The following is a 14,763-nucleotide window of genomic DNA, read 5'->3' on the forward strand; positions in this document are numbered from 1 at the left end:
GGGTAGATGGAAATTATAGCTGCTATAATCTATTGTAAGGGAACAAACAGTGCGTCTAGAATCCCCTTGTTCCCTCCTTGTCCACTTGGCAAAGTTTGACTCATGCTTCATAATCTATTCCAAATTTCATGACCCTGTAAAGTCTTTTCTGAGTCCCCATGATAAGAGTTGTTGTTCCCCTTTTAAATTCCTATAATTTCATGCTCAGTAGCAGATATAATGAAGTTAGATAGGCGTGGATTCAAATTCTAGCTTTGACTCCTTATCTTTAAAACAGGGATACAACTATCAACCTCAAAGGACTGTTGCTGGGATTAAAGATGTCAATATAAAGTGACTGGCATATACTAGGTGCTCAGATAATGTTAATCTTTCTGCCTCCTCCTTCACACCTTATGCCATATTAGAATGAATCCTTTAAAGAACTAAGTTTTTACTCTTCTGTGTTCCCAGCACCTAGGCAGAGCTAGGGATATATTGGGTTCATGATAAATGTTTGATAACAGACAAATATGGAGAAGGAGATATTGTAGTGATGGAAAAAACAATTACCTGCGTAAAGTTGGTTGTATGTTAAGACTTGCTTCTCTGGTAAACTATAAATTTCCTAAGGATAAGGGCTATATTGTATAAATTTCTTCATTACCTTTGCCATGACTTAACAAAAAAAGCTTTGCTGGTAAGAATTTAAAGACATGAGATTGGATCGCCCCAAGACAGGTGAATTTGAGCAGCTCTTCCTCTAGAGAAGTAGTCTTACAAAGTATGTGGCCATACTGCCCTCTGAAGACTGCAGATTTTTCTCAAAACATTACTGAAATCATCCCATTAAGAGCTGTACCCAGAACCCTGATGAAGTTTGTAAATTCTTACACGTGAAATATTGTGAGACGCTCTTCTAAAATTTCCAAATAACAATTTCTAAAAATAGGGAGCCCTAGGATTTAAAAACACAGTTTTCCCATTGTTCTTTTTTCTCAGGTTTCTTAAATTGAGGGAATTGTTTTTAAAAAGCAACCATGTGTGCTGCTATTACAGTATACTCCATATTTATTAGAAAATTGACAAGAAGAACAACGTTTGGCACAAGAATGCCAATTTATTCTTTTTTGGACACATGAACACAAAATATCCCTGCAGGCCAAAAAAAAAAATTGCAAAATTGAAACAACCATCATCTTACCTCAACATGGGGATACCACCCATCCCTCAATAGTTTAGAAAGTACCTCGTATTGCTAGAGACATCCAGTCCAAATTTAATAAAATACATATTAAAACATTACAGACCTAACAATATAGAAACAAAAATGACACCATCAGTCAGATGAACAAATGCAAACATTTTTCAGCCACTAGACATAGAAAGAGAATGACTATGTCAATAGCAAGGGATAAGAAAATGGTTAATCAATAACAAGATCTTCCCTTTAACTTTACAAGGAAAAATCCTTGGAGTTGAAGCAGTATTGATACAATGCCCTCAGCCTCCACTTTCTTAAAATGAAAGCAGAGCTACTGCCTTGCTATTGAGCAAGAAAATCTTACAGCACATCCACAAAGGGTAGCTAGGGCAGAGCGGAGAGGGTGAGCCTTGTTAAACAGTGCATTACCTTTTCCCACAGGAAGAGTAGGTAGCTGAGCCAGGTAGGTAAGCTCTGATATAGGCTGGGCACCAGATCCTAAAATACAGACCATATAGAATGTGTCTGCTTGTAAATCATCACCTTTGGAAGCAGCAAATAGAATTTACAGTAAGAATGATTATGTTCTGCCTGCCCAGACTGCTGGTTGTGTTAGGCCAGCTAGTTCATTTTACAGCTAACAACAACAACAAAACATAACTGATTCAACATTTGGATCTTCACCACTCTTTTAATGTCCCCTGCCCCTTAGCCCCAAATTGTTACTCTTTAGCATTGCTACATTTAAATCTTTCATACCACATGACAGTGCCTAAACAGGCTGCATTTTAAAAAAAACAAACAGCCTAAACCTACTTCTAGAGAATGCACACCTCCCATTGATTGACACATGCATAATGATTCTGTCAGTCCCAAGAGGTTAAAGTATTCAAATTGTCAAGCTGAATTAAAACCATGCATTCAGACTTGCTTGCAATAGTATTGCTGCAACTCTGTTTCTGCAGTGATTCCCTCTTAAAGATTCACCCCTCAGCAAGTTTTTCCCAACAACTCTAGTTCTTCCATATTTCTTTCCTTTTGTCCAAACGACAGCATTGCACTCTTAAAGGTACTGTTTTCCTATAAAAATAGGCCTCCCGGCTTTTCCTCCTCTGCCACACTGATTTGCCCACAGTGTACTAGGACTGACTGAGTTTCATATAAACTATAGTTCAAGGTCGAGCGTATAGCCCAATTGCAGGCAAGCAAGTCAGGGCTTCGTGGCACTCTGCCTCGCTCCCTGCTCCAATACATGCCAGGAGATGGTGAGAAGTGATGCTTCTTCTGTGCATTATTATCAAGCAAGTCCGAGGCACACAAGTGCAGGTGTGGTGCCCGCTGGCCAGCCAGCCAGCCACCAAGAGTTCCTCACATCCTGGACTCCAGCAAGTTCTTCTAAAAAAGCTTCTGTTCTTCCTCCTCTTGGGTCCACGGTGGCCAAGCTGAAGGGTATTTTCTGTGCTCTCCCTGAACAAGTGTGAATAAAAAGCAGCAGCCAGCCCCTCACCAACATGTCCTGATTTGTAGTATCCAAGTGAGGTATTTGCAAAAAAGGAAAATCTTAAGAAATTAACATCTGCCATCTTCTGCACTCCTGCCTATGCTGTGCCTCAGTTACAGTGCTTGCTTTCATCCCACTCTATGCAGAGAACAAGGACGTCTGCACTCCTATCTTAATGAGCTTTAGGACTTGATATACATTATAAAACTCTCAGAGACCAGTCTCAGCAAACACTGGTGGAGCCGCTGATCAACAGCACATAGAAATGTAAACTTTAATGTATTTACAAGCGTGTTTAAAAGACTGAAGAGGAACAGTGCTTTATATTGCTGGGATTTTGAGAAGGCTAGTTTAAGAGATTTGGACCAGCTAATGAGTTCAAGCAAACATCCTTCACCGTTAGATCCAGTGTTTTCCCCACCAGCAGTTTCCAGACAGAGGTGGCAAAATCGTTTTACCGTGTAGCATCTATCTCTTCCCCCAGCACCTTCCTCAGTCATATGGAGTGGCTCTGGGCCTTTTATCCTCCTCTCCAGCTTTCACTCCTGATGTTCCAGGACAAAGAATTACAAGTCACTAAAATTTGGGCTGGGAAATACTGGCTGGAACTATCAAGACTCTATGTAACTGTTGTCCATTCACAAAGTGTTATCTACACTAAATACAAAATACATTACCCCTACATTTTAACTGATGCTTGCTTTACATCAACTCTTTTTGTTTGGACAAGAAAGGAATCCCGTCTCCCTGTGAACTGAATCCAGAATCTATTAAGAAAAATCAACCTTTTCTATGCAGTTTTTGTTTAATAAAAGGAAGGAAATTCCACCAAATATATTTCAGGTTGAAAGAGAAACAGAAAATTTGCACTGCAAGTAGTTGTGTGAGTAACCTTGATTCCCAGGGAAAAAGGTTTTAAATGCTGGTAGATCTTTTGCAAGTTGCAGCATCACTCAATGTACCTTGAGGATTGACAAAAGCCTATCCAATAAGGAAGCATCCTGGTTCTAGCTTATTTTAAAACGAAGTGACAGGACACCAATTGTGACTATAAAACAGATAAAAATAATTCTTTAAAAAGAAGGAAATATATGTCTTTTCTGATCGGTTTCAGAAATTGCCAGATTATGATCTATAAGAAATAGCTGATAAAAATCATACCGAAATCTCATCTAAAAAACTACATTGTCAGGGGGAGGAAGAGGAGGGACCTTAAAAAATGTTTATTGCCAAAGTTAACTTCCTATGAGAAAAGTTTAAAAATCATTTAGCTCTAACAAACCACACAGCAGCATAAAATGGGCACTTTTGAAAACTTTGAAAAACACTAAAAGCTAATTTTTTTTCAAAGTGGGGGAAACATGAGTACTTTTACCATGGCAGTGTTATCTGTCACCGTGACATGCATTACATCGGTTTGTGTTACACATTCACAAAAGTCAACCAAATAAGATAACTGCCTGTCTGAATCTGCAGCCAAATTTAGTGCAATTGCCTGGCAGCCTGTACTTGCACCAACACAAGTCTGTAGAGATAAAAAGATAAAGTAGTAAAACTAATAAAACTCTGTAAAACTTTCAAAAATTAATGCTCGTTAAAGGCATTTACAGTGGCAAAGTCAGAAATCTCCATTAAAAACTCTATGGACCCACACAATTAAATAGTTACACTGAACTGAAGTAGATTGTTTGGTTTTTCTCTCCCATTTATGCACACACCCCACTCAATGAATACAGAAAAAAAGAAATAACCTTCTCTTGTAAGACTAGAGGGATGCGGTGAACACCACAGCTAGCAAAATATTCCATAGAAACCTTTCTTGTAAAGTCCTTTAGAAAGTTCAGGCTGATCAGCCTTTGCATGATGAGGTAAAAATTCAGTCCAGTGCATCAGAAAAGACAATCTATGAGTACCTATTACTTTAAAAAAAATGGCTCAATTTTGTTGATGCATCAGACAGCGCTGCAAAGTATAGATTCAGTGCAACTATTTCGAGTTGCTGGTAGAAGACCATCTGAAGTCAACTTGGCTCTCTAGAGGCAGTAGGCATTTGAAACATTTTGAGGCTGCATGGGGTGTCAAATTGGTTGAGTTTTTTTTCTGAGACTCTCAGGCAAAATACATTGTGTGCTGGGTATCATGGTGGATCTGCACAGCTTTAGCCAAGGCCTGAGGATCTCGGCCATTGCTCTGTCCTGACACGTGACTGCCTTCCGCACTGCAAAAAGAAAGCAAAAAACCATGTATCACAAAAGACCACTTCAAACTGCACATGTTTCAAATAGCATGCATAGTCCTGGATTCAAGATGAGGCTCAGCTTGTGGCTCCTTAAATAACTTGTAACATCTCTCTAAACATCAGTTCACTCAGTTGAAAAATACAATATAACTTATTTAATAGGCTGTTGCAATACTTAAATAGAATAATGTCTGCAATGACCCAAATCTTTAACAGTGCCTACATAAGGACTTTCACTGCCTGTTATATCTGGCTAATGCCTACTTGTCCTCTAGGCTTCAGTCAAATATCATTTCCCCCAAAGAAATCTTTCCTGACTCCAAAGTTCAGATTAGAGCCACCTAGAATATACACTCATAGAATCCTGTACTTTTCTTTCATTTGAAAGATAATTATTTGGATAATTATTTATTTGCCCACTAGGATGTGATCGCCAAGAAAACAGCAACTTTGTTTATCTTACCATTGAATCTCTAGTGCCTTGCACACAGCGTTGCCTCAATAACCATTTGTTGAATGAATGAATGAATGAATGTGTTTAGCACAGTGCTAGAACATAGTAGATACTCAGCAAATGTTACTCTGCCACGAGACTTTCTTGTATTCCCCTCACTAGCCATACAACCTTGGACAAGCAGCAACTCTTCTGAACTATGATCTTTTAGAATGACAATAACAACTTCTGGACATACCTCTTCAGGGCACCATGGGATCCAAAGGGGCTCAGTAAATGGGGAATCACCATCCCTCTTCTGATTTCTCTACTTAAATTATTATTACCCTTATCATCTAGGCTCAAAGTCTTAGTCATCTTTTACTTCATCCTCTTCTCTGCCACTCACACCCACTTAACTATTGAATAATTTTTTTTTAATCCCAGGAATAGCCTTTTATTTTTAACAAAGACAGTCTTGCTCTAATGTACTTTTCCAGCTTCGTGCCTGCTCTTCCCCTTTCAAATGTTCCAGCCAAGAAAAACTTGCTATTGTCCAAACATGTCACTTTTCTTCTTTGTGTCCATTACTCCCTCTGCTTCGAAAATCCTTTTCTATTTTTGGAGAGCCAAATCCTACCCATCCAGCTATGAAACCTCCTCTAACAGACTTTCCTCTGACGTTCAATTGCACTTTCATCTATACTGCTTTGGGCTAACTGTCAGTTCTACGTTTGCCTGTATTGTCTCCCATACTGAAATATAAAATCCCAAGAAACATGTCTTCCTCAATGTAGTGTTTTCAGTACCTAGCACAGTGCTGGGCAACATAGTCAATACCTAATAAATGTGTTGAATGAATTTGTATATTGCAGAGTGGAAGGTACAAAGCCACAGCTGGGCATTTTCCATAATAGCGTATTTTCAACCCTTACAGAAATAGACTTGCAGTGGAATGTCTACTATTTAGCAGCTGAATTCATACTTGGGGAAGAGCCCAGAAACTGCTACACTTCGCAGATGGTCATTTGGGAGAAGAAAAAAATTAACGCAGAGAACTTGTTTAGTTATTTAATAGTAGCTCAGTAACAGGTCAAAACGTCTGATTCTCTTGAGATCCTTATTTGGGGATAAGAATGGTCTAGCACCCCATCTTTCCCCAACACACATTCAGGTTCCCTCTGGTGCTTTCTCCCAGATGGTACTGAAAGCAAAGTGAACTAGTCAGGCCTTGCATGAAGTGGAATCCACAGGCCTACGACTGCTCTGACTCGAGCCAGGACACTGAGCTGGACATGTTTTGAGGCTGCTTACAACCCAAGCAGAACAGAAATGCATTTGGCTCTATGGGAAAACCACAGACAGTTCTAAACTAGACTCCTTTTTGGGGGGAAGACTTTAGACACACCACACAAGTACAAACAAGCCTGGGCCTTTCTTGGACCAAAAGCTCCATTATCAGCTCTCAAAGGCACATGCAATTTTATTTGTTCCTTGAACTTTAAACTCTAAAAGGAAGTTTAACTCTTCCAAAAAGCTTTCTGTAGTAGTTAATATTTTTTTTTAGCATGCTGCTAACATAGATAGAAAGATTTTATTTGCCTGAGAAACTTGCCTGTCATGATCTTTATCCACCAGATGATACCTTGCCCTGAATGCTACAAGCCGGGCATAATAGGCAGGGGCTGGAATAGAGACTGAGCGCGTGCACCGCACATAGGTGTGACACAGCTGGTAAGTTAGTAGCTGGAGCTCATCTGCAGTGAAGCAATTGTCATCCCACAAGACCTGGTAATGTGAAGGACGGCTGGTTCCCTGGAGAAAGAGTTTTATGATTAATGTTTCCAACATGGGTTGACTACTTGAGAGAAGAATTGGAACACACTTCTTAAATTCATAAGTATTCCCGTCTAGTACACCTATAAGCAGATACCTAGGCCAAAAGATAACAGTTGTAAGATGCAAGCATTAACAAAGTTACATACGGTGTTTAATAACAAGTCTACTCAAGCTGGTTGCTGAATCTGCAAACACTTCCCTATCAAGTCACAGATCTGGACCAGCTTCCAAATTACCTGAATTCCTGCATGACTACAGAGGTAAAAGTCAAACTCAGATGGATGTGTGATGGTGCTATCCACGGTAGTGCCTGCTGGTACATTGCCACTTTTCCCCACCTACCAAAAAAAAAAAAAAAGTATAATTAGTCATCAAACTGCTAAACTGAGCTCACACCATTTTTTTCTTTTATGTGTTCATTAGTAATGAGTTAGTAAACTCTTCTTAAGTGAACTCTTGAAAACTAGTTTAATTCAAGATGTTGAAATTTCTGTAACTTTCCCTTAGACCTACTATTTCATCCTTAAATATTTTCCCAAACAAATATACTCTAGGGGAATCCAGACAAAGAATTATTTTACCTATGGCTTTGGGTTGCATTATTGCTATCTATTTTACCAACGACACATTGCTATGTTCTTGGTGGAGGAGAGGGGAGATATTTAAGATGGATAAGCTTTCTGAGGAAAAAAAAATTGGTTTTATTCCTTACTTGGAGTAAGAAAAAATTTTTTTCAGTAAAAGTTAAGATGAAGGAATCTTTGAACTGATTCACCAAGTTCCATAAAACTAGTACTTTCATAGGATCAATAAAAGAACTCACTGACACATGCATTATCAGGAAGAGTGTATTGAAATGAGAATTAGGAAAACCAGAGTTTCAGTTCTGAGCCCAGCCTTGCAACTACATGCCTTGAACAAAGCATGGTATCTTTGGGCCTCAATCTGATCATCTGTAAAATTAGGTGATTATCTCTTATACTTTTAAAATTCTAAAGTTCTTCTACGGTCAAACTCTAAAATCAAACTGGAAAAGCAGAGAGGGGAATTTCAGAAACATATTTGCAAGGAAAGGAATTAAATCTTGCTATTTTATTTGGTGAGTTTGCATCCACATCTGATGCACGGCAGGGCTCTATATGAGGAAGTTCACTTAGCATACTGGCACAAATTTGATGGGAATTTATTTGGCTCCATTCTAACTATTGTCAGCTGAAGATCATACCTCAATGCATATAATAATATACATGAGTATAGAGAAGTCTCATTCCATCAAATTCCATATGTGATCTTGGGTACCCAGCTGGACAAGGGGAAATGTAAGTCAGTTACAATTGTTCTAGCATTGTTTCCCAAAGTGTGTGACTTAGGAATATTAGTTCTGCAGGATGTGTTTAGGTCTTTTACAGTCAAATAAAATTGAGCAATACTGGGCTAAACCAAAGTTAAAAGGCTTTTCTATTATATGACTTCTTAGAACCTTTATCTAGTAATGTATAATCTTTAATAGGGAGACAGAGTATAAAGCATTTCCCATACTTATTTGATTGTAGAATCCCTTTTTTAAAAATCTTCTAGAATCTACAGATGAGAGCCTAAAGAGGGGCTGCCCTGGGGCAAAAGTGGGGGGTGGTCCAGCATGTTCATTTCAATCATTATCGCTTGAACACCACGTGTGAGGCTCTGCAGCAAATGTTGGGGATAAGAGACAAAGGCACAGAGAGAACTAATGAACTTGCCCTCCTGCCCTTCATGAAAACCATATGCAATGAACTGCAATGCAATGTAATAAGGGCCTTATGGAAGGCACTGGGAAAAGTTGGTAGGAGGGAATGGTTGAGCCATGCCTTATAGGATAAGTAGGGTTGAAAGTGGGGATGGAATAAAAATGTGAAACATTTCAAATAACCCTTAAAGTCAGGAATGGATAAACTGTGGTTCATCTGTATCATAAAATACTACAAAGCAACAAAAAGGAACAAGCTATTGATACACACAATGACTCAGATGAATCTCAAATACATTATGCTAAGTAAAAGAAGCCAGACAAAGGCTATGACTTCTTTTCATATGATATCCTGGGAAAAACAAAACTACAGAGACAGAATATACATCAGTGGTTGTCAAGGACTGTAGGTGGGGGGAAAGGTTGACTACCAAAGGGCATGAGAAAATTATTGTGTGTGATGGAATCATTCTATATGTTTTTTAAGCTGGTGGTCACACAGCTATATGAATTTGCCAAAACTTACAGAACAGTACAGTAAAAATAGTAACTTTACTCTATCTATATCTTAATAAAAAACAATGGGAAAAAAGGGTAGGATGGATGTGGTCATTCCAGGGATAAAAATACACAATGTATATAGGAAATGGAAACAGTCATATTGCTAATGGAAGGTGAATGAGGACATGATGAAAGATCAAACTAAAATGCTACATTTTGGCTACCTTGGGAAAACATGGAACACCATAAGACAGCGTTTGGTAGGCAATGGGGGATATATGAAGATTTTCTGAACAGTGGAGTGACAGGACAAAACCTGTATTTAAAAAACCTAGCCCTGACAGCTGGTGGAGGGTGTCGAATGCCTGCAAAGCCGCAGAGTTCTGCCTAGGGCAGATGGAACACACAAGAGGAACAACTGAGACAAGAGATTTCAGGGTAGAACACAGAGGACTATTTGACCAACTGAACATGGAAAGGGGGGACATGAATAGAGGAGAAGAATTTAAAGACAACTCTGAAGTTTCTAGCTTGGCTGACTAATATACAGTGATGCCAAGCAATAGATGAAGAGGAAAACTGGGGGAGGAATAGGTTTCAGATGAGGATAAAACAATAAGGAGAAGGTTTAGACGTGTTTTGCTTGAAATGTCTGTGGTGGATTGTATCACTGGTGCCAAATATTCTGCTGCTCCTCCCTGGAGGAGGATTATACATCCCCACCCAATTAACTCAGGAGTGGCCATGAAACTTCCTTTGGCTGATAAAATGTAGCCTGAAATGTGTTACTTCTGGGCAGAAGCTTTAAGAGCCAGCATGTGGCTTGTCATGTATCTTTTCTCCCCTCTGTTACAACGACTGGCGATGTTCCAGATAGATGCTCCTCTGTCAGCCTAGGCTCCAAAGGGAAGACAGTGGAGTCACAGCTGCAGCCACAATGAATGTGTAATATGAGCAAGAAACAAATCTTTGTAAGCCACTAAGACTTTGGAGTCTTTTGTTACCACAGCACAGCCTGGCCTATCTTGACTGATACAATGCCTACAGAGCATCTAAGTAAACGGGTAGACAATTAGAAGGGCAGAGCAGGAGCTGCATAGAAAATCTGGGGCTAGAAGTACAGATTTAGGAATCTATAAGTAAATAAGTCTCATATACTAAAGAGACTCAAAATTGAGAAGTCAGAGAGAAATATGAAATGCCAGGTAACATCAAGGTTTAATGGACAGAGGAGGAAGAGGAGTCAAAGAAAGTCTAATTACAGAGGTGGCTAGTGAACCTGGAAAGTCACACTGCTAAGGCCAAAGAAGGCAACTGTCCATAAGTGATGCGAAGAAGTCAGTGTGGAGACTTGACAAGACATCGCTGGATTCAAAATGAGCAAGTCATTGAGAGAACAACTTCAGTGGAGTCGCTGAAATCAAAGTTAGGCTACAGAGAAGTGAAGTATGACGTGAGGAAGTACAGAAAAAAAAATCGTCTTTTTTTTTTTTTTTTCTAAAAGTCTGGTCATGAAAGGGAGGAAAGAAAAGATGACAGGTAGGCTGAAGGAGAAGCAGAGTGAAGGGAAGTTTTGGGGGTGCCTGTGGAAGGGCTGAGAAACTTTAGAGAGTGAGGAGAGGGAGGCAATAGATTGAGGAAAATTGAAATTTTGAAAAATAATGGGTTATTAATGAAGTGAGGCTCTAGAGAAGGCAGAAAGTTTAAGAAAAGCATAGGTGGGAGGGCAGAACACATAGGTGGAGAGATTAGCCTCAGAGATTCAAGGAAGAAGATAAGAAAACACAAGACTTAGCTACATTTGAATGCAGAGGAGAAGAAGCTGAGAAAAATCCATGTCTTCCAGATTTTGTTTTCTGGAGGAAACAGAAGATTGTTCTATTGATGGCAATGTAAATTGCTGGCAATGAAGCCCTTATGGATAAGGCTGGGGATTTGAGAAGAGGATAAAGGTTTGGAACAGATGCTATGGGGAAATATAATAAATGAAAACAATTACAGCATCAAAGGCCTGGCTATGATTTCCCATCACAAACTTGTAATATGGTTCATTGTTAAATAAATGAATTTCCTTCCTCAGCAACCTCTATCAGCCTAAGAGTAGGAGCAAAGGAAAGGGCAAGTGTACTAAGTCAGAGCTGGAGACTGGCAAGAGGCATGTTTAGAGAACTGAAGACGTTAGTAAGTGTCAGGGGTACAAAGCAGACCAAGGACTGGGACTGTCAATCTTCAAAGGTCAGGAATGACACTGGACGGTAAAGAACAAAGCTATGAGATAGCTTGGGGTTTCAGAAAGATAATCCAGGTCCTAAAGTTACATTAACAGCAAACTGACAGAGGGATGGAGAGTGACAACCCAGTTAAGGAGGGGTGCCAGGATGTTCTGTGCTCAGAGCTCAGGCAGGAGTTCAGAGAATTTGTATTAGCAGAATCTAAGAAGTATTACCAAGTCAGAGTTTGGGTGATTGGTGGAACTGGGGCCCAAGGAGAAAATCTTAGTTCTCCAATGGTTCTGAAAACAAGAAGAAACAGCTTAGCCTTGGATTAGAGACAAAAACTAAGAATGTATTAGAAAATAGTGGGAGTGACCCACAAGATTAGGTAACAGAAAGAATTGGTCTCTCTTGAGGTGGATCAGGGAGGGTCTGGAAAAGATGATGTCATAGAAAAGATCATTGAAGTAAAGTCATCCAACATTATGTACCTAAAATTTTCCTAGTTTATACACAATATCAGATTATAAGTAGGTTATCCAAAATGCCTTTTATCAAATGCTGGAAACTGTACCCCTAATTGACATTCATTTACTAATTTAATCCTTAATAACAACCCTGTGAGATAGGGATTGGTCTTATCACACTTTACAGTTGAGAACATTATGGCTTAGAGAAGTTAACTCGCCCATGGTTAATAAGTGTGACATCACAGGTGTTCGGAGTGTGTACCCTAAGAATCCCGTGCACCAATGTAAAATCATTTGGAAGAGAAATTCTTCTTTACATCCTAGAACCATGCCTTAGGCACTGGTAGGAAAAAGAAGCAAATGGCAATAAAGTCCAAATAGATAAACCTTCCCTTTGGAGGCTGCCTGCATCACCATAGTGTACCTGGCATGTTTTTACCTCCAACTCCCTCCTACCCCCCGCCACCTAAGAACCCTAGAAACAAGTATTTATGTCACATAAGAGAAATACTCAGTCTTGAAACCTGTATCATTTAGAATTGCTCATCTAAGCTCAATTGGAGTCAGTATATTCATTAAAATATTATTAGGCACTTCTGCTTTTAGGAAAAAAATTGTATGTATGCCTACTCAAAAACACACTCACTTGCATCAGATGATAAAGCTTATCCTATGTGTTCTTACCCTTTCTGTTTTATCTGCACAGAAGAGTCGTGTGTGATGTCTTTTCTGCACCACAATATAGGTTATTCCTGGCCGGTAATCTTCTTCCAAGCTAATACATGCCTTTCGAATTGCTATTAGTTCTGGCCAAGCTACCTAGGAGTTAGAAATGGAATGATGTTTAATTGAGAACTTGTTTATCTCTCAGATATCTCTCAGATCTGATTTACCCAGAGTGGCAGATGGAAGGAAGCTCCGTCAGACACCTAGAAGCCCCAGGGGGCAAGTGCAGGATAATGAGAATACCTGTTTCATCTGTCCCTCGGATACCCCTCCACGGTAATAGATGATCCGAGTGGGTTTGAAGCGTGTGGATTTGTAGAATTGGATCAGCAGCTCTCGAACCATGTTAGTGAGGTCCTGGATTACCTCCTGACTATAGAGGAGCTCCTGAGAGATCTCCTGGCGGGAAGTCTGCACCCGAACAGTGGCACAGTACCGGCTGGGATGGCCGTCCATACTGCCAACCACTGCTGCGATGGAAGGCTTCTTTCCATCCCCTGCTGGGGGATGCGTGACATCTGCTCCCAGGAAGATGACAGGCTGCTGGAACACCGAGGGCCTGCTCAGATTTAAGGAGACATTGCCACTCAGGCATACAGTTGCAAGTGTTTTCGTTTAACAAGCTCACCAGATACAATCAGAGATACAATCTTACAAGAGAGAATGAAGACTTGTGCTCTTTGAGAGAGAACTCTAAGGCCCATTGAGTATCTGTGTCACCCAGTACAATGAATCTGAATTGACTGAAGAAGCCAACATGGTTCTTCTGTAATAGTAGGAAGGGAAGAATCAAGAAGAGGACTTAACCCAAATTTAACAAAATCTCTGTGTGTAAAGGAAAAAACTTCCCAGAAGAGGCTCTCTTGGGATCCTAGGATTTCTACAATGGATACAGAATTGCAGGATGCACATGGCACTGGGACAAAAATCCCCAAGATATGAGACTTAAGGAAGATAATAAAGTCTATTTCCTTCCCTATTTTATTTTTCTCTGTAGTGTTTATCATTTTTACCACATATTTTACTTACGTAATTTATTTACTATATTAACCCACCCCCACACACATATAAATATTAGCTCCATGAAGGCAGGAATTCTGTTTTGCTTTGTCTTGTTTACTGCTGTATGTATCCCTCATGCCTAGAACACTGCCTAGCTCCTAGCTGGCATTCAACTAATATTTGTTGAAAGAACAAATTCATTTATTTGGCACTGATTTCTCCATTGAGGGAACCAAGGAGAAAAATATCATACATGCTTCTTTGGTGAATTCTTAAAGGTAAGATTTGAGACTGCAAGTATTGATTTTTAAAGTATAATCTAGGAGGCACCCAAAATCTCACAATCTCATTTAATAGGTACTAAAGATGAACTTCTATGAGGACAAAGACTGTATTGTATTTCTCTATATCATCATACAACATGGGCTTGGTACAGAATGGTATAAGAGTGTGTGTGTATATATAATATATGAATAATATGTATATAAAACATACATATACAGAACATATATTTCATATATTATGTACCAGCCACTGTGCTAGGTTCTTTACATGGATGGATTCATTTAGTCCTTACAACAATTCTATGAAGGAGGTACAATTATCATCTTAATTTTCCAGATTTAAAAAAAATAAGATATAAGAGGATAAGGAAATTGCTCAAGATGATACAGCTAGGAAATGAGAAAACTGGAATCCAAACCCAGGAAGTCTAACAAAAACGTATGCATTCTATGCCACTATGTTACAGTATTTGGGGTAAAGTTAAATCATGCTTTAGGTTAACTTCCCCTATGGCCTGTACACCTCATCTACCAATGTTTCAGGAAGAATTTATTTACCTAGAAGTTCATTCAAGGACACACATGAGAACTGTGACCTGACTGTGCAAGACTAAGGTAATCAAGTTCACCTTCTTCTCAAGCATGG

The 14,763-nt window shown here is 39.4% G+C and overlaps 1 protein-coding gene across 3 annotated transcripts in view; it reads right to left on the minus strand.

The window, feature by feature from the left end:
* Positions 1-1,075: 1,075 nt before the first annotated feature.
* The window catches only part of LOC105086955 (argonaute RISC component 4), a 33,481-nt gene continuing 19,793 nt past the window's right edge, over positions 1,076-14,763 (minus strand). For all 3 annotated transcript variants that reach the window (XM_031464724.2, XM_064493768.1, XM_064493767.1), the window contains 5 exons: positions 13,075-13,390; positions 12,790-12,924; positions 7,432-7,533; positions 6,972-7,171; positions 1,076-4,902 (listed from right to left, as the gene is read on the minus strand). In XM_031464724.2, the coding sequence (XP_031320584.1) occupies positions 4,794-4,902; positions 6,972-7,171; positions 7,432-7,533; positions 12,790-12,924; positions 13,075-13,390 (862 nt within the window). In that variant the 3' untranslated portion in view covers positions 1,076-4,793. The remainder of the gene's footprint in view (positions 4,903-6,971; positions 7,172-7,431; positions 7,534-12,789; positions 12,925-13,074; positions 13,391-14,763) is intronic.

The sequence above is a fragment of the Camelus dromedarius genome, chromosome 14 (genome assembly GCF_036321535.1).
Source record: "Camelus dromedarius isolate mCamDro1 chromosome 14, mCamDro1.pat, whole genome shotgun sequence".
Classification (NCBI taxonomy): domain Eukaryota; kingdom Metazoa; phylum Chordata; class Mammalia; order Artiodactyla; family Camelidae; genus Camelus; species Camelus dromedarius.